This window comes from Quercus lobata, chromosome 8 (genome assembly GCF_001633185.2).
Source record: "Quercus lobata isolate SW786 chromosome 8, ValleyOak3.0 Primary Assembly, whole genome shotgun sequence".
NCBI lineage: Eukaryota > Viridiplantae > Streptophyta > Magnoliopsida > Fagales > Fagaceae > Quercus > Quercus lobata.
In genome coordinates, this window is record NC_044911.1 from 26,804,027 (window position 1) to 26,830,586 (window position 26,560).

Sequence of the window (26,560 nt, forward strand, 5' to 3'; positions counted from 1 at the left end):
GTAAAATCCAACCAACCCCAAATTTTAGGGGGTAAAATCGAAATTCTAAAACGTCAAGGTGTAAAATCCAAACACTCCCAAACTTCAAGGGGTAAAATCCAAATTGTAAAACTTTAGGGTATAAAATCTAAACACCCCCAAACTTTAGAAGTGTAATTTGCAATTTACCCCCAAAAAATTAAGAAATCAAGAATTTCTTCTTCTTTGTTCTTGCATTTTCTTAGCAACCAAACCCATAAAATCACTCAAATTTGCAAAATACAAAGACATACCCACAAATTTACAAAACACAGACATTCAACAATATTTTCTTATGCTTTGAAACCAAACACAAACAAAACTCAAACCCAGATTTTCAGCCCTAAACACAACCAAACACAAAACTCAACCCAGATTTTCTTATACTTTCTAAGAAACCAAACACAAAACTCAAATCCCAAATCAATGAACAAAACTCTAGATCCGAAACCACAAATAGCTACACAACCTTAGATCTGACAGCCCACACCACCTCTAATCCCAGATCCAATACCACCAAACCCAACAGTAGATACGGGCTCAATGAGAGAGAAAAGGAGGGACTCTAGGATCGCTAGCCATGGACCCATCAATCTAAGAGAGTGAAACCATGATCTGAGCAAAGAGAGAGACCCACCAATCTAAGAGAGAGAGAGAGATAGAAACCCTTTTTTTTTTTTGAGCAAAAATGCTAGAACCCTTTCCTTTCTTTCACACTTTGGAAGGGTTATGATATAATGCATTTGTTTACATTAATTGAGAGGACAAGAGTGGTTTTACTCTTTTTGACAATTCAACCGTTCTTTCCAGCTAAGAGCAACAGAACATTACTACTCAAAAGGGTCTAAGGCAGGTGATTAGTCTCTGCAAGGGTGAAATTATATAATCCAAGAAAATGTTTATGTTTTTATGCTTGTGGTAAGTGGTAAACTGAAAAGGTAAGTTTTTTATTTTTTTTTTCAATTTAAATTAATTCTTTGGACAACCAAACATGTTATTTGGGACAGACAAAATAATGAAAAGAAGAGAAATTTAATTATTTTATTTTATTTTAAAAAAATAAGAAGTTTAGAAATGTTTTTATAATTAAAAGAAAATAAAATTTTATATTAATTATTATTTTTATAATTAAAATGCTAACATGGCATTTTTAGAATACCAAACAAATTTTTTAATACTATTTTAATGACCTTGTTAGCATTTAGTGTGTCAACAACGAACTGTCTTCCACATAGGCAATTTTCGTTAATGAGATAATGGCAAGTACTAAAATAAAAACAATTTTTCAATTTTACGGACTACCTTTGAAAAAAAGAAAAAAGTGGGGACCAAAATAGAAATTGGCCTAAAATGTAGAGACCAAAAGTTTTTTTTTTTTTTTTGGTTAACTTTAACTACATTGCTAGTTATTTTGGCTAAAAAAATTAAATTAAATTATAAAAAATAAAACCAATTTGAAGAAAGCAACGTGAATGCTCTTACAATTAAATTTCATAAGTTGTCTTGTGGTCAACTTTTGTCGAGTAAGTAAAGAGAATGGATTACATCTGAAAACCAATTAACCAAAACAACATTCAAGGTCTTTGAATAACGTGCTTAAAGCCATCAAACTCATCAGATGCAACTGATATCAGCAGCATTAGAACTCTACAAAAGTGTCTAAACCATGTATGGCAGCAGGGTAGAGAAAAAGACATCAAATTTTTCACCTAGAAACCCAACCTTAGCTTAGAATGGTTGCAGCCCAGCCAAATTGACATCCTTTTGCCATCAATCTAAGCTAGGGGTGGTTGCATCATTAGTACATATATGCCAAAATAAGCATATCATAATATACAAGGGCAGTTGGCCCCATTATTAATTATAAGCCAAAATAAGTAGATTAGAATACACGAGAGTATATGCAAACAAAACAATATAGAGAAAGAAGAATTTGTTATCCTCCGTTTGGGAAAAGAAGAATTGAGATAGCAGTTATGATGAAAACTATGCAAGGGCGAAGAAATGAGAATCAGAATCTTACAACTAATTAAAATAGGAATGGCTATTGTAAAATTCCATTATTTCTTCAAATTAATAACCATCAACAATTGAGCAATGCACAAGGTATAACTCAGACAAGAAGACGATCAAAATTAGAAAGAGTGGTCACCTAAGCTCATTCCTCAGTATTTTTATTGGATCGGTAATCAGAGGATGATGCTGCCAGAGCTTCTCTATCCATGGATTCAGATTTTTTTATTCTGGCCACTTGGATCTGATCAGCAAGTGAGACTTCTCTTCGCATTTTTTCTCTCTTTACAATTTCTAGGTCCAATTTCTCTAAACCTCCAAAATGCGAAACCACTGTGTTCCCCCAACCAGTGACTTGAACATTTACGGATTCCTTAATGTGAACCTGAAGACAAGACAGAAAAATAGGTTTATACAACACTTGAATTTCATTACAGAATTACATTATTCAGATACAAATAAATACAATGTGTGGTACAGGTACCTGAACAAACCGAAAATCCGATCCATAGTATAAAATGTTTTTCACATGAGTAAATATGGCCCCAAGGGGAGGGGAAAGGATTCAAACTAGTTATCTTGTGCTAACCCTTGGGGTTCAGATACAAGGTATAATTTTTTAAAACCACATAGGCAATATACTTCAAGGGGTCAAAAGATAAATCGAAGCACAATGGTGAATGGTCCTGTTTCGCTATAAAGAACTCAGGGTATAGCATCTCTCCCAGATAAAAACCCAGATTGTTGGGTCCAACTCACTCCAAGTTGTGTCATTAAGCTATAAAGAAAAATAAGAGGCAACCTTAAAGAGAAAACCGAAGAAAGCATTTCTGTCTAGCTTAGGAACTGACGAGTAACAAAATTCTGCTAATAAATTCTCCTTTTGTCACTCTCAAGAGATGAAAAGATTTTTTTCTGCTTTTCAATTTCTATATTTCATACTTCTTTTTTTCTGCTAGAGCAACCTTTTTGCCATTTAATCACCATTCACCAGTACTAGAAACATTTGCTTTATTAACCTCCTTATTCACCAACAACCATGACAAGCTTAATGATGGAATATTTAATACAGAATCTAAATGGTGAACTATATTAATTCTTTAAAATCATAATTCAAATCCATGAAGTCCCCTAGGTGATTTACCTTTGTTAGTTTCTGCTTGAGTTTTGACACTTGGGTAACTGCAAAGTCCTCTTTGTCTTCCTTTAACTTTCTGTGTATCTTTCTTTTAATCTCTCCTCTTGCTCTTGCCTTCTCTTCCCGTTCTTTTCTCTTTTGAGCAAGCCTTGATCTTATCTTTCCCATCTCCTTTGCCTTTGCCTTTTCTGCAGTCCATTGAAGCTGTTGGAGAACCATTTCTTGTTTAATCTTATTGAAACTATCCCAATCTAGCTCTTGTTGGCCACTTCCTCCTTTCTTAGCCACTTTTGCTATACTTTCAGCCCATGAAAGAATGAATCTCTCTGCTCTTGCCTTTGCCATCTGCTTTGCCTTTGCCTTTGCCTTTTCTGCAACCCACTGAAGCTCTTGGTGGACTATTTCTTGTTTCATCCTATCATAGCTATCCCATTCTAGCTCTTGCTGGTTGCTACCACCTTTCTTAGCTGTTTTCGCTATGCTCTCTGCCCATGACCAAAAGAACCTTTCCCTTGAATATTTCAATTTCAAACGCTCTTGCCAAACACATCGAAGTGAAGAGCTTATTTTCGCCTTGATACGATCACTGCAAAAAGGTTAATAGTGTTGACTTCAGTATGGCAACCATTCATGCTAGAGGTCAAGAAAACTTAAGTTGTAGGACACCATCAAGCATAGACAAGCTATGAGTCAAAAGGGGACGAGGACCTCAAATTCAGGTATGTCTTTAAGCATAAGGTGAACCTAGAACAAAGGAAGATTGAATTTTACCAGCCCCAAGAAGTTTCTTGTTGACCATGAGACAGATAATTGATAGTGATTGAAAAGAACTAGCTTTCCAACCCTGAGATAATCCTACAACTTTTTCTTTCTCTGTTTCTTTCTTTTTCCTTAGTTAATGAAATGTCTAAAATGAAATTTTCACAGCTAAGAAAATTTCTTGGAGACCCATCTAAGAGAAACCAAATGAATTCTTTGTTACAGTTTGAAGCTCAATTCTTTTAAGTTCACAGAGAAAAGAGTTCTTGTAAAATGGGCTCTCATTCCATATACATACATTTCCACACACAAAATTGAATTACGTTGTTAAAGAAACCACTTTACTTCATTTAAGTCACACAAACAGTTGCTTTCTTTCAGATAAAAAAAAGCCACACAAACAGACTTAACGTACAAATTCAATGCCCACATGCCCCACAAAGGCATTTAATCTGACAAGCAGCAACCACTGGAACTTCAGCATTTTTTAGTGTCCCCAAAAACATAAAATGGCAGTTATAAAACACCTATGATCCTTATAATTTCAATTCCCTATGTCTAGTAACCAAATTCCTTCCATAAAAATCTTGAATTGTTAAAATTTGATTTGACATCTCTTTTTTCTTTCTATTTTCCAGCCTATCTATACTTCAACACAGAAGTCAGTAACATATCCTTCCTTCTCCTAAATGAATTTTGGTTCTCATATATAATAGAATATCAACCAAAAGAATGTTTAAAACCAGAATACTCATACTTGGTTCTAAGCTTTTTAGAGTTTATTATTCACTTCACATTCCACAAAACCAAAGCCTAACCACAATATTTAATTTTCAATATAGTAACATTTAGCATTTTTGTTGATTAAAATAAATATGAAAAAGATTTTGGGACTACAAAGATTACCTGTGAGGACGTGGATGTTCAGACATCTTCTTCCTAACCTGAAAATTGTTGACAAAGAAATGGGAAAAAATGTTTCAAAAAAAAAAAAAAAAAAAACACAGCAACATCAAAAAGAATAAGTATGGTGTGTACCTATTAACAGATATAGAATTAAGGAAGCAAGAAAATGTGATCCAAAAGGGTTTCCTTTTGATTGTAACGCAGCAAGAATAAGTTTTCTTTTTACACTAAAAATTCTGCAAAAGGTTTTGACAAAACGAAAATCCAAAATTCTGCACAAACAATGCTATAGTTCTGTATATGAATGTTACCTACTATTTAAACAACATCCTGTGCAAAAGGAAAAGATCCTAAAGTTAACTGAACCTTACATGACTTCACCTTGGGGTCTCTCAAGGCTTCTAATGTTCTTTGCTTGATACGATCACGGGTTTCTGATTATATAGTATATTGTCACTTCAGAATAAATTATTAAATTTATATATATATATATATATATATATATATATATATTTGTGAAACAAAATATTTACATTCAGTAAGATCAAAATACGACATATAAAATTAACATTCTGTAGTTACCTGCAGTGTGTTTCTTGCCTTTGTTCCATGGCACTCTTCCCTTGTTTGCTAACCCTATCTTTATCCGCCGTTGCCTTTCCTTATGATCTTCAATGGTATCTTCAGAGTCATTGCTAACTACTTGATCATCCTCATTTAAAATTTGGATCTCAGAAACTTTTGACTGGTCACACTTGCCAGAATCAGATGCATCTCCCACACCAACACTGATTTGTAAGGCTCCAAAAGGATGAACTCTTGGACAGCTAACAAAGGTAAATGAGGGAGACATGTTCTTCACCATAGCTACATGATGATTAAAGTGCACTGTGTTTACGTTGCATTGAGTGTCTTCCACCACATAACCAGAGAGTGGCCACAAAAATGTAGTTGGAACATTAATGGAAGGATAGTGTAGCAAGCAATACCTCCTAATAGAAGATCAAATGAGTGATTAAAAAGAAACATTCATCACTAACTATAAAATATGAAGAAAAAAAAATTTACATTTGATCCGTTGAATCTAGAAAATTGGATTTAGTCGAATGACATGAGACCTCTGCCCCACCCCTCCCCCTCTCCCACCCTCAACCTCCCCACCAACCGCCCCAAGCTTCCTCTCTTTTCCCCTTCCTACCACCAGCAGTCCCACATTTTCCTTCTCTCTCTCCCTATCCTTTTCTGTTCCCACCCCAATTCCCACCTTTTGGTTTTCCACCATCCACATTGTCACCCCTCTACAGATATCCCCTCTAGTTCAATCCCACCATCACACCCCTCACAATCATCTACACTGCCTAAAAAAACTTCCGTGACTACACCTCCACTATCTAATATTGTCACCAAACCAAATACCTCTTCACCTTTATCTGATCATGAGGGCAGAAAAGTTTCTTTCCGTATTGATGCAAAGTTTTTCTCTTTTTCTTTTAACGGAGGCCGGCCTGACTCGTATGCTATCCACGAGTGCAGCCAGCATGCCAAGCACTCTATTTCGGTAGGATGTAAAGGCTTTGAGTGGATTCTTTTGTGTTTTGTTGATATTCATGATTGGGTTCTGGGGAAAGTTTCTCATTGTAAATGGTTCCAGGAAAATAATAAGCCGTTGGAATTTTGTGGGAGATCGAATAAGGCTGGCATTTTTGTGGTCATAGCAGAGTACTATGGTGGGGCTCGTCAAGGGTGTGTTATGATTCCAGCAAGCACTAACTGTTTGGGGTGGTCTTTGTTTCACAAAGAGTTGGGTTTCTTCTTCTCCGGTGATAAATCAAGGCCATGTAACAGAGGAGGGAGCGGTGATTTTCTGCCAGCCAATGGTGGCCGGAATAGACTAGCTAGGAATAATTATGGGAACCAACGGAAACTTAGGAATTTTGAAATTTTGGGAGATAAATTGGGTAATAATGTGATTCTTAGAGATTCTACCAAATTAAATGGTAGACCCACACATGCATTTACTTTTAAGTTGACTACTGAGAACTTGGCTTTGAGAGTTTTTAAACCTGAAGATGGGAAGAGAAAGTGCTTTAAGCTAAAGCCCAAGTATACTAAGTATGGGCCTTTAAAGGTAGAAACCTGGATTAAGCCCAGTGATAAGGATGGGCTCTTTAATGAAAAGGTGCAAAGGCCTCTTATTCCCTCTAATACTATGCAATTGCAAGCTGATTCTGGGCCTGGGAAAAGTGGAGTCTTGGTCAGAGCAAGCCGCCCCATTCTATTACCAAACATAATTGGGAGAAGCTCATCCGAAACTAGAGTGGTCACGGCAAATCCTAAAGCTCAAGCTAAAGGGCTTTTAGCCCAATCTCATGCGCTGGAGACTGGGGGTCTGAAGCCGATACATGGGAGCGTCGATGAGAGCTCGAACGCTGGTGGGTGCATGCCAATGGAAGTTTCCTGTGCACCGGGGGCCGAGACAGACATGGAAAGAGTGCGTAGCTCGTCCGAGGTGGATCCCGACTCTAGCAAGGATGGTGAGGCACTCTGACCCTCTGGGGTCACCGGAGATACGTTGGTTACCTCAGTGATTACGGCAATGGAGTCTCCGATTCTGAAAAATGGGTCACAGTCTCATCGTCAGCATCAGTGGGTGGATCAAAATCGTTTTTCCCCTTTGTCTGAGCTGGGTAATGAGATGGGTGTTGAGTTCGGGGAAGGGGAAGATCGAGAAGAGGATTTTAGTGAGTACCATGAACTGGCAGTACAGCCAAGGTCAGTGGATACTGCTGGGTTTTGTCAGAATGATTCTGGGCTTCTTTTCCTGCTGTGGGACAACAGTGGGGCCAATAATTGTGGTGGTGGTAGTGGGGTGAAAGAAAACTGTTTTTTGGAGTGTAATCCTCTGTCTCAGTAAGATCCCAATACACTCAGTGAGTTGGTGATGGTTCAGGATGATGCAGGAGGAGCTTGGATGGCAGATGCTGAACCAAATTCAAGTTGGGTGTCCCAACTGATTAAAGATTTTTGTAATATGGTGGGTTTTCCTATTGTGAAACATGAAGCTCAATGTTTGGCTCTATTTCACCTTCTTGAACAAGAATGTCTCAAGGTGATTGATGATGGGGTGCCTAAGCAACCAGCAAACTCAAGGACACGAGGTCTCGGGGAGCTTAAGGGGCTTATTTCTAATGTTAATTATGATGGTGTCTCTTCTAGAAGTAGGAGCAGAGCTTCTTCAGATGCTGTGGGGGTTGTTGGTAGTTATAAATGGCTCTACGCCTGCTTTCTTGGAATGTAAGGAGGCTTAACAATCCTCGAAAGAGAGAGGTTTGTAAGAATCTTCTAAAAGAGTGGAAATGTGATATTGTATATTTTCAAGAAACGAAAGTATCTTCCATCGACATTGCTTTTGTTCAAAGTTTATGGGGTAGTCCTTTCATTGATTGGGCTGTTTTGGATGCTGTCCAGACTTCGGGAGGGGTCTTGCTGATTTGGGATAAAAGGATTTTTGAAAAGATGGATGTAATTTTTGGACAGTTTTCTTTCAGTGTCTTATTGAGAGGGATGGTGGATGACTTTGTTTGGGCTTGTACAAGTGTGTATGGCCCCAATGATGATGGACAGCGGTCTATTTTGTGGAAGGAGTTATCACGGGTGCGTGCCAAAGGCCCATGGCATGGTGTTTAGCAGGTGATTTCAATATTATCAGGTACCCGAGTGAAAGAATTGGTTGTGAGTCTCTTGCTATGTTTGCATTCTTGGATTTTATAGAGAGTAATTCTTTAGTTGATTTACCATTAAAGGAGCTTCCTTCACATGGTTTAGAGATTCTGGTATCCCCTCTATGTCAAGAATTGATAGGGCTTTGGTTTCCCTAGATTGGGAGGAACATTTTGAGAATGTATCCCAACGGGTGCTTCCTTGTGTTATTTCAGATCATTATCCGCTTTTGTTGGAAGCTAGTGTTGTTCAACAAGGTCGAAGTGCCTTTAAATTTGAAAATATGTGGTTGAAAGCTGAGGGTTTTGTTGATAGAGTTCAGCAAGGGTGGAATGGTTATAGTTTCGCAAGCTCTCCAAGTTTTATTTTGGCACAAAAATTGAAGGCTCCAAAAGCAAATTTAAAAAAGTGAAACAGAAAGGTGTTTGGTGATTTGGCTTTTAGAAAGAAGAATTTGCTGACTAAACTAATGGGTTTAGATGCTAGAGAGGAGTTGGTGGGTCTATCGAATGAGGATCAGATTCGTCGTATTCAACTCAAAGGGGACATAGAACATTAGGCTCCTCTTAAGAAGATTTCTTGGAGACAAAAGTCTCGTGCCTTGTATGTGAAGGAGGGAGATAATAATACTCGTTTCTTTCATAGATTAGCAAATTCCCATTTAAATGCTAATTAAATTAAAAGGATCGAGCTGGATGTTGTTCTTTATGAGGATGAGACTAATGTGCGCTCTCAGCTAGTTCTCTTCTATCAAGGGTTGTATGAGGAAACTGAGGTGGAGCACCCTACTATGGATGGGTTAGAGTTTGCAGGTATTGAAGAGGATGAGAGGTTGTCCTTAGAGAAGGAGTTCACGAATGAGGAAGTCATCCAGGTCTTAAGGGAGATGGAGGGTGATAAAGCCCCTGGTCCTAATGGTTTCACCGTGGCTTTTTTTCACAAATGTTGAAGTGTTGTGGAAAAGGATGTCATGGATTTTTTTGGTTATTTTTATCGACACTCTATGTTTGAACGATCTATGAATGCTTCATTTCTCACTTTAATTCCTAAGAAGTGTAATGCCATTAATATAAAGGATTTTCGCCCTATCAGTTTGGTGGGTAGTGAGTACAAGCTACTGTCCAAGGTGTTGGCTAACAGGTTGAGAGCGGTTTTGGATAATTTCATCTCATACTCAATATTCCTTTGTTGGTGGAAGGCAGATTCTGGATTCAGTTCTCATTGCAAATGAATGTCTGGATAGTAGGTTGAAGAGCCGATTACTGGGTGTGGTTTGCAAGCTTGATATTGAAAAAGCATACAACCATGTGAACTGGTAGGCCTTGTTTTACCTGTTGAGGAGGATGGGTTTTGGGTTGAAATGGAGGGGGTGGATTAAGGCTTGTGTCACTTCTGTCCGTTTTTCAATCCTGGTAAATGGATCCTCTAAAGATTTTTTCGGAAGCTCCCGTGGGTTGAGACAAGGTGACCCATTATCCCCACTTTTGTTTCTCTTGATAATGGAGGTTTTAAGCATACTTTTGAGGAAGACAAAGGAGAGTAATCTTATTCAGGGTTTTCATGTGGGAGCAATGAATTCTGTCGGTGTGCGTATTTCCCAATTGTTATTTGCTGATGACACTATCTTATTTTGTGATGCTTCTAGGGAACAGATGTTGTCCATAAGGTTGGAGTTGTCTTGTTTTCAGGCTTTTACGGGTTTGAACATCAATGTTGGGAAAAGTGAGATTGTCCCTATTGGGGGGGTGAATAATCTAGATGAACTAGCTAATATTCTTCATTGTAGAGTGGGCAGTTTGCCTATGAAATATTTGGGGATGCCGTTAGGAACTTTTAAGACAACTTTGATTTAGAATCCTATTTTGGAGAAGATGGAAAAGAAATTATCAAAGTGGAAGCGTCTCTATTTATCTAAGGGTGGTAAGCTCACATTACTGAAGAGTACTCTCTCAAGTCTTCCAATATACTTTTTATCTTTTTTTTCTATTCCTAAAGCCGTGGTTGCTAGATTGGAAAGTATTCAGAGGAATTTTCCTGGGGGGTCTTCTGAGAGGAGTTTCAAATACCCTTTGGTGGCTTGAGAAAAGGTTTGTTTACCCATCAAATTGGGCGGTTTGGGCATAGGAAGTGTGATGTCATTTAACCAAGCTTTATTAGGGAAATGGCTGTGGAGGTATGGTCATGAAGTTACCCATCTTTGGTGGAGAGTTATCTCCACAAAATATGGTGAGGGTCAAGGGGGGTGGAGTGCTAAAGTTTGCAAGAGGGCTCATAGATGTGGTCTTTGGAGAAGCATTCATGAAGGGTGGGAGAGCTTCTCTAAGCATTTGTCTTTTGTAGTGGGTGAAGGTACTCATATCCGTTTCTGGCACGATAGGTGGATTAGTGATAATACCCTAAAAAACCTCTATCCGAAGCTCTACATGTGTTCAGCAACCAAGGATGCTTGTATTTCTAAGGTTTTGTGGATTCCGAAGGGGGGTACTGTTAGAGTGTGGGATTTAAGGTTTTATAAAGCTTTTGAAGATTGGGAGCTAGCTACATCTTATTCTCTCCTTCAATTTATCCAATCTCATTTTCCTCTGGGTAAAAGGAGCGATACTCTTTGTTGGCGGCTAAAAGGAGATGGTAAGTTTGACACCCGGTCTTACTACCATGTGATTCGGGGTACTCAGAATTCTTTGTTTCCTTGGAAGGGTGTTTGGAAACCAAAGATTCCTACTCATGCTTAGGGGTTGGCCTTTGGCAAATCGGTGTTGTATGTGTTGTTGTGATGGGGAGTTGGTGGACCACCTTCTTGTTCATTGTCCTGTTACACATACCTTATGGACTTTTATACTTCAGGCTTTGGGTATACATTGGGTTATGCTAGGATCGGTGGCAGGTTTGTTATTTTGTTGGCATCAGTGGCTTGGGAAGCATAATTCAAACATTTGGAATTTGATTCCAGGCTGCTTAATGTGGATTGTTTCGTTGGAACGAAATCGTCGTTCCTTTGAGGACATTGAGAAGACGTTGGATGAGTTAAAGGTTTTATGCCAATGTAGTCTTTTTGAGTGGTCTCATTGTTGGGGTTTTACTAATTATTTTTCTCTCTCTGAGTTTATGTTTTCTCTTAGATTAGTTTCTTGATTTCCCTCTATTTTGCTGTTTGTTTTATCTTTTTCTTGTTGTTCCTCATCATGGACAACTTGTACTATTCCTTATTTTTTCAATAATAACAGTTCTCTGATTACCTACCAAAAATATATATATATATATATGCAACAACCTGATGCTTAGGTTCCTTGTTAGCATTCATATTCTTTGATAAATATGTATAAATCTATTTATCAACCTATCTATATCTAGTCGTATTTGTGTCACAAAAACAAATAATAGACACGATTTCAACCTATTAATAAATTTTTATGTGCTTCTCCCATAACTTCACTAAAATGTCATACTAAACATACTAGCCACTAGTTGAAGGGGTTAATACATTTTATGCGACTTCAAGGTCCAAATCTGAGCCACATGGAATTACTGAGTTGGCTCTGATACTATTTGTTACAACCTGAAGAAAAAACTAGTAAGTAGTAACAATTAGGTCTCATCGCAATCACTCATATAGCTCAGTTCAACCTAGTATACGCTCAATGTGTATCTTAGCACATGCCTGATGTGATACTTAACACACACCCATGCAACATGTTCAAATTCCAAATCCACAAACAAATCCAAAAAATCTGGGTATCACAAAAAGAAATGCATATGACTGCAAAATCAAACAACTGCTGAATGAAAATTTCCTTTAAATGCAGGTGGTAATAATAACCTCACATGTATCATATAAATTGGTACAGTGTATAGGCACCGCCAGTAAGGGAAAAAAGCAACAACTTAGGGTATGCTCCTTAATGTCAATCTAATCCATGGGTTATCAAAAGACTCATATACATTCCAACTATGCATTGGGTAGTTTCTCATGCCATGTGAAAATTAGAAATATAATTGCAACACGATTTCATTTCATACAACAAAAATGTTAAATATAAGATGATTGATGAAATTCAAACATCTACTGCCAACATTCTCCTCTTTAAGTAGAGGGTTTTCTAACTCTTTTTTTGGCCATTTGCAGAATTCTATAAAGATGTGGCTTGACATTGGTACCAAAGCCAGTTAGCTTTTTGTATTCTAGTGCTATTAGGAATACACAAAACCTTGGTTTTGTGCACCACAGCTGAACCGACTTAATGCTATATATATACATAGGCTTTCACTTTATGCCGTGTCGCAACATTAGTAAATAGAATAGGGTTTTTCCTATTCTTTGTGAGAGAGAGTTTCTTTGGGTGTATTTGGAGTTTGGGTTTTGTGAGAGTGCCTCTGTGCCACCTTTGTAGCTCTTATTTTCTTACTGAAACTTTCTCCTCAACTTTGTTTAACCCATGGACGTAGGACTAAGGCCGAATCACGTAAATCTTTGTGTTCCCATGTGAAATTACTTATTCTATTTTTGCATAAACCCCCAATTTTTTGGTTACATACATAACAAATAAATATCAAAGCTTCTGCTATCACAACAAATTGGTATCAAAGTCATGGGTTCTTTGTTTGGATTTGGGGGGCTATTTTAGTTTTGCTTTTGGCTTCTTTGTTAAAGCAACTGATTGTTCCAATAACCATCAAATCTATTTGGTTGTGTAATTAGAGGTTTACTTGGGTTTTTCGAGATGATGGCAAACATTTCATCAGCGGCAAAATTTTAGATAGAAAAATTTAATGGGAAGAATGATTTTAGTTTGTAGCATATTAAAATGTGTCCTTTGTTAGTGCAACAAGGATTGTGAAAGCATCAAAGGGCAAGGATGCTTTGCTAACAATGGTATCAGATGAGGTTCTAAGAGGGGTTGTAGAGGAGAAGATTGCTGCAAGATTGTGGCCTTACAGCTAGAAAGTCAGTACATGACTAAGTCTCTCACAGATAGCATGTACATGTATACACCTATTCAAATGGAAGAAGGTACACCCGTATCTAACCATCTAGGTGAATTTCATAAAATTATTCTTGATTTAAAGAATATTAATTGCAATTTGCAAAGTAGAGGATGAGGATCAGGCCCTAATTTTGTTATGTTCATTCACTCATTCTTTTGAGCATTTTGTTGAAACCATTTTATATGGATCTAATAGAGAAACTATCTATATTGACGATATGAAATATGGATTGAAATCTAATGAGTTGAAGAAGAAGGTTTCTAAAAATTGGGATGATTCTTGTTGCCAAAGGTAGATCCAACAATAGCAATAGAGGTAAATCTAGATCAAAGTCTAGATTGAGAAGTTGACTGGTAAAAAGATTAAGCATTTTATTGGATCTAGATTTTGAACTAGAGTTTCCTCTACTACTACTAGGTCCCTTTTCATTAGATCTACCTCAGGCAACCAAATATTCAACATAATTATTGCCCCAATTTTTAGAAAGCTTCTTCTTCAACTCCTTGGAATTCAATGCATCTTTTATATCATTAATAGAGATAGTTTTTCGTGCTAAAAGTAGGTAATCACTAAAAAATTTAGGGCTTGATCCTTATCCTTTACTTTTCAATCAATATTCTTTAAATCAAGAATAATTCTATTAAGGTACCATCTTTCATGAGTATAGTTGCTACTTAAGGTACAACTGATTTGTGAGAGACTTGGACTAGCCTAAGCCAGAACCCTACAATTTTCTTCTTCTCTACAACCTCTTTAGAAATAGAGAAAATTGCACTAAGAGATATTATTTTTCCTTATTTGATAGCATTGCTGGCAAGGGTTTAGTGCTTTCCAAAATCGTTATTGCACTAGCAAAGAACGCATCTTAACATGCCACAACCAAATAGATGCGATGGCAATTGGAACAATTACTTGGTTAAACAAAGAACTTAAAAGCAAACTAAAATATGATACCAATTTGTTGAGATAGGGGAAACCAAATAGTGGGTGTGTAAAATAGAAATAGAAAAATAACAAAAAGATTTAAGTGGTTTGAACTTAGGCCTACGTCCATGGGATGCGCCAAGGGGAAAGTTCAGAGCCACTCTCACAAAACCTAATTATATTCTTAAAACTCTAATTTCCAGCACACTATGAACAAACCGCAAAACTTTGCTAGCATATCAGACTTCTCGACAACAACAAAAATAGAGGGAGGGAATTATGAGGTGTGATAAGGTGCACAATAATTCAAGCCACATCAACAGTTTTACTATTACAACTTCGTAGTAAATCGTCAAATTAAAATGATTAAACATGTGAATGATGGGTTCAAATCCATTATCTTTATGATGACATGAAATTTTGTGTCGAAACTAGGATATCCTCTTTCCAATCATTCACCAATAAGATGCATTAAAGTTAGACAAGAAAAGAAGAAATTAATCCCAAAGCAAGTGGCAGAGCTTAAACCCAAGCTAAACCCGTGAAAGTAAAGAAAGGAAAACTCGAAACTCACAAGACTGCTCACTGTACTAAGACTAAGAGCAAACCCAGTTACAGAAATGGGTTGAGAAGAGAGGGACTTACAAGTTAAAGTGTGGCATTTGATTTGAGAGTGGATGATGACCCGCTTGCAACCAAACCCAGTAGTAGAGCTTCGGTTTTTTTTTTTTAAGCTAGTTTAGATCGAGGGGAGGAATGGGATTGCCCGAAAATTAGATACAGTAACTTGTAAGAAACCACAATCGTTTTGCTGTGATTTGGAGAGAGAGAGAGAGAGAGAGAGATGAGATGAGAAGTAATGAAGGTGAAAAGAGAGAGATGAATAAATCTGAGAGTGGAGAGAAGGAAGCGTGAAAGAGGAGAAAAATAAAAAAATGAGGCTTGTTGGTCAGCGTGAGAAAGAGGCGTGGTGTTGTCAAATGGATTTCACCCTTTCCTAAATTTAATAAAAATTGTCATTCAGTAATGTTATAAAAGTTAAAAATTGATATTTAGAGTTCTCCGAATATAGTTTTTAAACACCAAAGAGCCTATTATCAATTGTTTTAGTAATATTGTTTGTATTTTTTAAAAATATTTATGAGTGAAAAAATATGTGGAAATACATGTAATATTGTTTAAAAACTAAAAACATGTGTTTAAACATATGTACCAAACAGACTCTAAATTGAGAATCATGACTCAAACACTCTTATTTACCCTATAAATTTAGGGTCCGTTTGATACATGTGTTTAAACACATGTTTTCATTTTTAAAACAACATTATACGTATTTTTACACACTTTTTCACTCACACATATTTCCAAAAAATACAAACAATATTACTAGAACAACATTACCAAACGAGCCCGTGTCTAAATACTAAAAACTATTATTTGAAATTGCTTACCAAACAGTTTTACCTGTTTGGTAACGTTGTTTAAATAACAGTTTTCGTTATTTAAACACCAAAACACATATTTCTACCATATATTTTCATCTACACATATTTCCATAATATTTAAATAACGTTATTAGAAATCTCTTACCAAACAACAACGACAATGAACAAACCCATATGAAGCATCCTACAATTACATGTGGCAACTTCTTATATTTAATTGGTATGACCACTAATTCTTAATTTATCATTTGTCTATTTATTTTCCTAACCATTCCCATTCTAAAGACTATTCAAGTATTTTTGTTAAAAAAAAAGAAGTAATTTGTTGGAAAAAATACTTTAATTGAGTAATATATGTGTAATCTATTTAGATATTATATACTACATATTGATATTTTTTTAAAAAAATTATTTTGGAACCATAATTAAATACATCACAATTAGAAAAGAAGTCTAGAAGTCTTTTTTTTTCCCACTTTTTGAACACATGAAATCAAAATTGTACACCTAACAATAAAATGTATACAACATTCTCCTAACTTTTAGCTTTTGATGTTTCTTTTTTTGACACAAAGGTGTGTGTTTATATATATATATATATATATATATATATATATATATATAATTTGCTTTGGGTGTTGATAGGAAGTGTTTTTGCAATTAATTCAATTACCTACATGTATTGCATCCTCTTCCCTAACCTTTCATCTTCCTCATCCCCTTCTTTTTAAAATATAAATATGTTCTCTCATTATCCTTCTTATAAGCAACAAGCTTAGAAATTTGGATGAAAAATTTATTTCACAATTGCATTTTTGTTTTTGTTCTCTCTCTCTCTCTCTCTCTCTCACACACACACACACACCCACACATGCACATCTATAATATATTAATCTCTAACCTTATTCTCTGATTTGCTTTAATACTTTTCATTTTTCATATTGTTTTTGGTATATGGAATTAAAGATTGAGCAATAATTAAGGCAAAAGATTGATTTATACATTTTATTGTTTAGAAATTGTTTTTATTATTTTGATGTTAATGCGAATATATTTTCTTTTGGTGTGTTGATTAGTGGGTGATTTTTTTTTTTTTTTTGGAAGAATTAATTTGTAGGTGATGTTCAATTTTGTTATTTCGTATAACTTTTGTCCAATTGTGATCCAAATTTTTATTAGTATTTTCATGATTGTGGAATTCATTGTGTATATGAAAGTTTTTAATGGTTATGTCAATATTTTTGTATCCAATATTTAGGTTAGAATTGTTTATATTCATCCTTAAATTATACAACTTTTTCCCTTCATGTTTTAAATAAGATGTTTTATCTCCGTTTTTATGCAAGTGCTACCTCCTAAAAAATTTTTTTTTTTTTTGAGAATCAATAAACGATGCTTTATATTAAAGAAGGCCAAATAGATTAGCCTGTAAAACAGATGAAATATCTGGTGGTACATCTTCCATCCAGACGTTTAATTGAGATAGGTTCTTAGCTCGCCTTGCTAGAGAATGAGCTAGACCGTTACATTGCCTCCTAACATGATTAAAATTACTCGATGACAAAAAAGAGGCTATGACCTGAATATCCTTCACTAAGTGACCAAAACTAGCTAAAGAGTAGGAATCTTCCCTTAGTGCTTTAATAAGGATCTGAGAATCACTTTCCAACACTATATTTCTGAACCCCGTTTCCACTGCTAACTCCATGCCTCGTCGAGCAGCCAACACTTCCACTTCTATCACCGTTGAGGGCAGCAGAATGCGTTCCGATAGAGAAACTTTTACCTGCCCATGCTCGTCCCTGATAACCACACCCAAACCGGCTGTATTTTCTGCAGCAAAAAGAGCTCCATCCACGTTCACCTTGTACTGACCAGGACCTGGAGGTTGCCATTTTGCTGTTTGAGTTCCCCCTGTCACTCCCCTTGCCGTGTTGTGTTGTGGAAATTCACTCACCCTTGTCCAGGCTCGCTGCAATAATTGGTCCAAGTTTTCTGCATTTTTACCCAGTCTAAGGTTGTTTCTCCGGTTCCATAAAGCCCAGAGCACCATGGCAAACAGCGTTGGTTCTCTATTTTCCGCAAAAACTGTCCCTATAAGGTTGACAAAGGACATGGTTCTTCTCAAATTTTCGTGGTACCATATCGGCATTTTTTTCCAAAGTTCCTCCAGCTTCGGGCAACTGTAGAGAGCATGCTTCACGTCTTCAGTGTGCTCTCTGCATGCTTCACATCCTGCATCTTGAATGATTTTCCGCCGAACCAGATTGTCCTTAGAAGGCAAGGAATTTTTAGTTGCCCGCCAGACCAAATTCTTCACTTTGCTAGGCACAGGAAGCTTCCAAATGGCTTGCCACAGAGGACTCAACCTTGACGTATCAGATTGTCCAGGTTGTGGATTCTGGAATTCCTTTTGCAAAAGTTGATACCCGAATTTCACGGAATATTCTCCATTAGGATTATAGGGCCATGTGAGTACATCAGGCTGATTAGTGCGACACAAGGGGATTGTTCTTATGATCTCCACTTCAAAACTGGGCAACATGTTCTCCAGCACCTCTGTCTTCCATTGCTTCTGCTCCACATCTATCAAGAAACTCACTTTTGACTCCACCAGTGTTTCAGGCCGAGGTGATAATACCCTGGGAGAGTGTTTTCTCGGCAGCCATCTATCTGCCCATATGTCTATAGAATGTCCATCACCTATCCGCCAAATTGCTCCCTTTTTTATGACCTCTCTGCCTCTTATTATACTACGCCATGCATATGAAGCTGAGCTCGGGGTGGCTGCCTCCATGATTGTACTTGTCGGAAAGAATTTCGCCTTAAACACCCTATAAAACAAGGATGTTTTATCATGCAAGAGCCACCAAGTTTGTTTTGCCAATAATGCATCATTGAACATTGATAAATCCTTAAACCCCATTCCACCTTGGGATTTAGGTTTACAAAGCTCTTCCCATTTAATCCAATGGACCTTTCGACCTTCTCCCCTTTGACCCCAATAGAACTTTTTGATGAGGGCCTCAATTTCATGACATAACCCGATTGGCAATTTGAAACATGACATCGTGTAGGTAGGAAGCGCTTGAGCAACCGCCTTGATTAAAACCTCCCTTCCTGCTTGTGAGAGCAACTTCCCTTCCCATCCTTGCAACTTTTTCCACACCCTTTGCTTTATGTTGTCAAAACACTCCCTTTTCTTCCTTCCTATAAAGGATGGCAACCCCAAGTACTTCTCATATTGTTGGACCACCGGAACTCCTAAAGCTTGCTTTATAGATTCTTGCATAGCTGAGGATGTGGACTTGCTGAAGAAGAGAGTGGTCTTTTCTCGGTTTATCTGCTGCCCTGAAGCACTCTCATATGTATTTAAAATCTCCAACAACTTTTGACAATCATTATCTTGTGCCCTGCAGAAAATAAGACTATCATCTGCAAAAAGGAGATGGGTTAGTTTAGGACCATTACGAGAAATAGAGACTCCTTTAATTTCTCCCATTTCTTCAGCTTTCTTCAACAAACCATGAAAGCCCTTGGTGCATAGAAGAAAAAGATATGGGGAAAGAGGGTCTCCTTGACGAAGCCCCCTAGTTGGAACAATGTTTCCTTGTGGCTCCCATTTATCAAGATCGAATAAGTGGCTGTGGATATGCACCCCATCATAAGCTTCACCCAAGCCTCACAAAACCCCATTTTTTTCATCAGATTCTCCATATACAACCATTCAACCTTATCATAGGCTTTACTCATGTCCAGTTTGAGAGCCATAAAGCCTGTACCTCCTGTGCTATGATTTCTCATATAATGCAAAGTTTCAAAGGCAACCATGATATTATCAGAAACCAGTCGGTCAGTCATAAAAGCACTTTGATGCTCAGACACAATAGTAGGCAGCACCTTTTTCAACCTATTTGCTAGGACCTTAGAGTAAACCCTATAAAGGACATTACTAAGGGAAATAGGTCGATATTGTGAAATGTGTTCCGAGTTTTTTACTTTAGGAATTAAAGTAATAAAGGAGTGGCCAAGTGAGGGTGGAAAAGTACCCGTATTCAAATACATAAGTATAGCATCTGTAACATCATTACCAACCAAAGACCAATAATTTTGATAAAAAATTGGAGGCATACCGTCAGGACCAGGTGACTTTAATGGAGCCATTTGTTTGATGGCCACCTCTACCTCTTGTGTTGTGAATTCCCCCATCAATTCTGAGTTCATCTCCTCTGTAACTACATGTGGGATTTGCTCCAAAATTGTCTCAAAGCTGGTCAGATTTGAGGAGGTAAATAAGTCTTGATAAAAATCCACCACCGTGTCCACCATACTACTCTGATCAGTGCACCATCTACCCTCTCTATTATATAATCCTCTGATGTAGTTTCTCCGTCGCCTTACCGATGCTTTACTATGAAAATACTGGGTATTCCTGTCACCATCTCGGAGCCACTGGATTTTTGACCGTTGGGACCACATTTGAGCCTCACGGTCCAATAGTACATTAATTTCATGTTCAAGCCTTCTCACCCATGCCACATCTCCTCCTCTGCTTGCTGCCAGTTCAGCCTTGGATAATAATTTTTTCTTTTCCCTTAGTTCACGCCTTACACTCCCAAAACTAGTCTTACTCCACTTCAAAAGTGCTTCACCACAATTCTGAATTTTTTTGATCACCCTATTACCAGCATTAACTTCAAATTCCTTCTTCCACACCGCTTCAATGGTTGCGCCACATCCTTGCTCTGCCATCCACATCTGCTCAAACCTGAAAGGTTTTTTCTGGTTACACTCCATGCTTCAGGCCGAATTAGTAAGGCTTTATGATCTGAGGCCGTTGTGTCTAGATGGTACACTTTTGTATCTGGGAACATTAAGAACCAATCATTGGTTGCCACAGCCCGGTCCAACCTCTCCCATACAGTATAGTTCTCAAAATGTTTATGCCAAGTGAAAGTAGGTCCAACAAAACCCAAGTCCATAAAACTGCATTCATCCAGTACATCTCTAAACCCTTGCATCTGTCTATGTGGTCGTGCTCTACCCCCAATTTTTTCTGATTGCTTAGTTACTTCATTGAAGTCACCCGCACACAACCACGGCGCCTTGCTTCTTACTTTCAAACTTCTCAACCTCCCCCATGCTTCATGCCTCTTTTGAGTATCCGGTTCCCCATAAAAACCTGTAAAACGCCATTCCCCGTCCTTATTCTTGTTTACTGTACAATCAATGTGATACTCCGAATAGGTCTCCACAGTTAAGTCAAACTCCTCTTTCCAAAACATCACCAAACATCCCGTTTTATTTCTTCTAGGAGCCACAAATTTATTCTTCATCTTCAAACGTTCTTTCACCCACATTAGCCTAGCTTCATCCGTCCATGTTTCGGCTAAAAACACAACGGAGGGATCTTTTGCCCACACCATCTCTGCAAGCTGATTTTCTGTTCGTTGGTTCCCAAGCCCCCGACAGTTCCAACATAAAATACTCATTGGTTCTGGCAGGGCTGGGAACCAGCCTCCGCCAATATTATTTTGTTATCCTTACCCTCCTGAGAAACCTTTCTTTTCTTAAGTAACTCAGATTGGTCATCACTAATCTCTCCCCTCCTTTTTTCCCCTACGAATTCTTCCATATCAACATCTATCCCCATCTCCATTCTGTTGAACCTTTTCCACGTTGCCACCCTTTGTATTTTATGCACTGAGGTTTCGTCCATAATTGGTCGTGATATCCCAATTAGTGGACTTGATAAAGTATGTTGCTGTGCACGTGGTATTTGAGTGTACTCAGACTGGTCCTCAGAGAGTGAGAGTGATTCTATGACTTTTATATTTTTGGCAGCAGTATTTATTGTTGGGTCAAACTTATTCAGCTCTTTATCAATCTCATTAATCCTTTCCTCAAATATCTCCTCAGCTGACCGTATCTCACCCACAGCTGGCATCTTTAAATTCAAATTCCTTAATATCCCTGAATTATAGGAATCTAACTGTGAATCATGCAAAGGATCTTCCTGATAATCCGCTTCCGTGTTCCCCTGCATCCCGTTATCTGTGCTTTTCGTTTCTGATCTAACAACCACCAGTGCCGGCTTCCTTGTCCGAATAACTACTACTGGTGGCTTCCCCATTGGCGGTGGTGGAGAAGAGGAGGAGTCCTTTGCTTGTCGAGTGTAAAAGCCCGGAACCTTAACAACGTTTTTCCTGGAAGGAAAAAAGGTGGCGCACGAATCCATGACCGAAACTGTTGAGAATCCCTTGTCACGCTTCCTTCCGGTTCAGCCCACTGATCACAATCCCTGTCATCGTGCGTAAGGCAGCCACATCGGTAACAAATGTTTGGGAGTCTTTCGTACTTAAAAGACACCCAAAGTTCCTTACCGCTATCCAGAGAGATCACTCGTCCACGGCACAAAGGTTTTGATACATCAATGGTGACTCTAATTCAAACAAAACCATCCCCTTCCGATTCGTTTTCATCCGACATCGCATTCACCTTTCCAATGTCCTCACAGATCTTCTCTGCCACTCGTCTGCTTCTGAAACAGATTGGGAGATCATGTATCTGCACCCAAAAAGTAGCCCACTTGAACTCCATCTCAGACAGGTCTATCTCCTTATTGTAGGTTTGCAGCACCATTAAGTGCTTGTCAAAACTCCAAGGCTCTGTTGCTACGATCTTGTCCATCTCACTTGCATCGTCGAAGGTAAAAAGAACTACTTGGTCCGCTTCTTTCTGTATCTTGAACCCGTTTTTTGCTCTCCATAAAGGTGTGAAGGTTTTTGCAATAGCATCTATATTAAGAGCACGCTTAGTTAGAAATTTCACAGCCAAAACGTGTTCTATCTCAGCCTGTTCTTCCGTCAAGCAAAGGCTGGAACCTTCGTTTTCTGACAGTGTAAGGCAACTCCAGGATTTTGTTAGGTCTTCCATTGTTTCCCAGTTGATAAATCCTAAAACTAAATTGTGTTTCCCTGTATCCCACAAAAAAGAACCCACCAAGCCTCCCAGGTAACTTGTTACCCAGAGGTACTACTGCACCTTCCAAGAAGGGACCGCAAATTCTACACCCTATGAGAAGAGGGAAGACCCACGTTCTCTAGTGGAGAGAAACAATAAGTCTCCAATTCCCTTTTGATTAACTTGCTTGATCTTATTTGTGCTGGAAGAGAAAATCGCTACCTCCTAAAAATTGGTTACATATTGTTTTATATATTCTTATTGAAACTCACTACTTACATACATGATAAAATTAATACTCTACATTTAAAGGAAAACATTTTTTTTAGATGTTTTATTTTTCCCCTAATTTGTATCTCATTATCAAATAAATTTTACTATTTTTTTTTCCTTTTTACATTAAGAATGATATAAATATTGTAATATAAATATTTTAATATCATATAGTCTCAAATTTTATATATTAATATTTCTAAGTGTTATATAAATAATGTTAATATATTAAGAGATTTTAGTGGACTTTTTATGTAATATTATTAACTCAAATAATAGAAATAAAATTTTATTCTTTGTTTCACTAATAATGTCTATAGATTAGCAACGATTGGAAGGAAAAACAACATTTTTTTCCAGGATTATAATTATGTTTTTATTAAATTGTTATTTTTACCTAATATTTTAAATAGCAATGCTTATGAGTTTCCATGCATCACAATAATAATACTAATTTACAAAAAATCTATTTTAAAAAGCATGCAACGCATAGGTCTATCACTATTCATTAGTGTGTGTGTAGAGAGAGAGAAAGAGAGAGATGGGTTCAAGACTTTAAGTTACACTTTGTATAACTTCACAAGAGTTACACCAATTTTAGACCGTAGATCCTCATTAGATCTAACGGTGATAAATCACTACTTCTCATGCCATTAATATAGAGTCATTAAAGCTACTTTTTTTGGGATGTCCTAGTATTAATGATAGTGTGATCAAACCTTTTCTTTTATTTCTTCTTCTTCTTCTTCTTCTTCTTCTTCTTGGTTTTTTTTTTTTTTTGGTTGATAAACGCACATGTGAACCTGTTCTACAAATTTTCATCCATCTCTTCGACCACCTTAAGCGCAATCTTGTATAATTCTATGCGTCATACTTATAGTTATCCTAGCAACTCTAATGACTAATATGCAGCATGATGAGTCGTCTAAGACAAGTTTACTTGTTGAATTTTGCTTTTTAAGAGTCCAACACTCAACTCTAATAGGTAGCTGAGAAACTTAATTTCATAAGAAAACCCCTGTTGATTCTAGGTTTCTCAAGAAAATTTAGCATTTCAAAAGAAATTTTTGGATAGGTGAAGGTATGGTGAGAAGCCATACATCTCCAAAGTACTATTACACATGCTAGTGAACATAAGCATTGGTAAGAGAGGAAGGTGGCAGAGATGGTGATTTTTGGAGTGATTGACGAGTAGTCGAAAATACCGAGAGTAAAGTTTAAGGACATATTGATTCTTGTTGTGAATTGCAATTTGTTCAATCAAATGCCAGCATTGTCAGCTAAATTGTTGGACATACATATATACCAATACACAAGCCGTAGAATCAATTTACCATTCTTGCACATGTAAGGTGGTATAGGACCAATCAAAAAATTCTCTAGCCTTAAGGCTCTCATGGGAAAAAGACTTGTTTCAAAGAAATTTTCGTGAGGCTTAAAAAGAAAACTCTTCCTACTATTGTTAAGCAATTGAAGGAAGTCTCGCTTCTTGTAATATAGAAATCTAATTTTCTTTTCTTTTCTTTTTTGTCATGAACTCATTCATAAAGATACTTGATGGAGATTAGCCTCTCAAAAATTGAGCCTTACTAACAAAGTCACTCATCCGACAAGGTGTGAGCCTCATCTGACCCATACTGCCTGCCAAATCTCCCATCCTAAGGAAATCACCATTCTTCTAACCTAGTACTCCCACTTGCACTTCTAGCAACCCAGCATCTTAGGTTGTTCGAAATCCAAGGCCCATTCATCTGTCCCTCTAGACGACCATTCTTTAGTGCAACATAATTATGGAAGTCCTTGGGCATTAAGTTTAAAGCATATGCCACCATCCCTACATTTTCCAATTATAGGCATGAATCCCATGAATCCAACTACCATTAACTTCATTCTTCTGTCACGCTCCTAGTAAGGAAAGTGACAAAAACCATGGAAGAAGTCAACCCAATGCTCCTATATAAACACTAGATCTCCTCCATTCCAAGGCATGGGTGAAATCCCCACAACTTTTCTGCTATTAGAGTTCATTTGTGTTTCTTGTGAGATTTTAACTCAAGCATGGGAGAGCCTTTGGCTAGCATCACGTCGACGCTTTCCAAGTGTGTTCTTTGCTTATAGGTCTTCCAGCTCCCCTCATTTGGACAATTGGCTCATTGATTTTCCTTGCATCATCAATACCCTTTCCTGTTTATTAGATTAGCAAGATTGGATTTGCACTCTCTCCTTTAAAATCATATTTAGGTCACAAATATAACATTTCGAGTTGTTTACATTTTCTTGGATTTTACTTATGGACTCATTTATGGATTTTATTTATTGTAGTTAAATTAATTGCATAGGAAAAATTTTGTCTATATGACATCCAAATTCTTGTTATAATAGGTAAAGCACATATATCACATTCACAAGTATTGTTGCAACTTGCAAAAGACAAAAACCCTATTTTCCAATTACCTATGCATATTTCTCTTATTTTTCAACTACTCACTTTTTCCCAAATTTTTTTCTGTTATATCTATATAGCATTTCTTTAATTATATAAATTTCGATCACACATTCTCTTCTTATTGTTGTTGATCAATCAAAGGAAGTCTCTCTTCTGGTAATTTAGAATTTTAATTTTGTTTTTTAGATTTTTGTCACAAAATCATTTATAAGCATACTCTTTCTTGTTTACAAGATTAGCTACCTAAAATATGCAAAAGTCAAATGCACTCTAAGTAAGTATTGACTATTAAAATAACGGGTAAGATTTATGTATAGTTCCTTATATACTATATATTAAATTCAAACACGTGGTTTTATTGAATTTAATTGTTTTTAAAAATATAAAATCGAGCTACCAATAAAATTTCAAAAAAAAATATATAAAATCCTAGTGTAATCTAAGTGACTAAAAAGAATTGGAATAACCAAGTAAGCCCAGTTTAAAACATCACCTTTTCCAACAGCAAGCTCATCCCATAAAATAAAAAAAAATAAAAAAAATAAAAAAAAAACCCTACTAATGCTACAATAATCTATAAATAAGAGTGAAACAGAACACACCTTATTTGCATGTACTTGTTACTAGCAGTAGCAAACTTCCTTCACACACTCTGTGTCTGCTTGTTAGGGTTAGGGTGGGGTTTAACCTCACCGATCCTACTTCTACACTTCTTCTAAAATCCAATGAACCTTACCAAGAAGTGAAAGCTCAACAAAAACGGCGTTGATCTAACTAACATACACCCCTCCGTCCCGAAACTTCCACCCGAAGATGTGTGTAAGATTGTGGACCACATTGTTGACAAGGGGAAACTCATCGACATCATAGCCAATGCTACCTCTCATCGCATGGACGTCCTCAATGCCATCCGATCTCTTAAGGACTTGGACTCATCTTAACTCAAACTCTTCATTCATGGACTAGGTTAGG

At 37.1% G+C, this 26,560-nt stretch overlaps 2 protein-coding genes across 3 annotated transcripts; one reads left to right on the plus strand and one right to left on the minus strand.

Annotated features, from left to right (window-relative positions):
• Positions 1-1,918: 1,918 nt before the first annotated feature.
• Positions 1,919-15,389, minus strand: LOC115955815. Of its 2 annotated transcripts, none has more exons than XM_031074175.1 (6): positions 15,107-15,389; positions 5,417-5,826; positions 5,216-5,268; positions 4,835-4,872; positions 3,176-3,755; positions 1,919-2,416 (listed from the first exon to the last, which is right to left on the minus strand). In XM_031074175.1, the coding sequence occupies exons 1-6, from the start codon at positions 15,121-15,123 to the stop codon at positions 2,177-2,179; spliced, it is 1,338 nt and encodes a 445-aa protein (XP_030930035.1). In that variant the 5' UTR covers positions 15,124-15,389; the 3' UTR covers positions 1,919-2,176. The 2 variants fall into 2 exon arrangements, with proteins under 2 accessions (XP_030930035.1, XP_030930034.1); XM_031074174.1 differs by having other exon boundaries at positions 5,201-5,268.
• Positions 6,019-9,834, plus strand: LOC115955816. Its single transcript, XM_031074176.1, has one exon. It carries the CDS (start codon positions 6,585-6,587, stop codon positions 7,380-7,382), a length of 798 nt encoding a protein of 265 aa, XP_030930036.1. The 5' UTR covers positions 6,019-6,584; the 3' UTR covers positions 7,383-9,834.
• Positions 15,390-26,560: the final 11,171 nt, after the last annotated feature.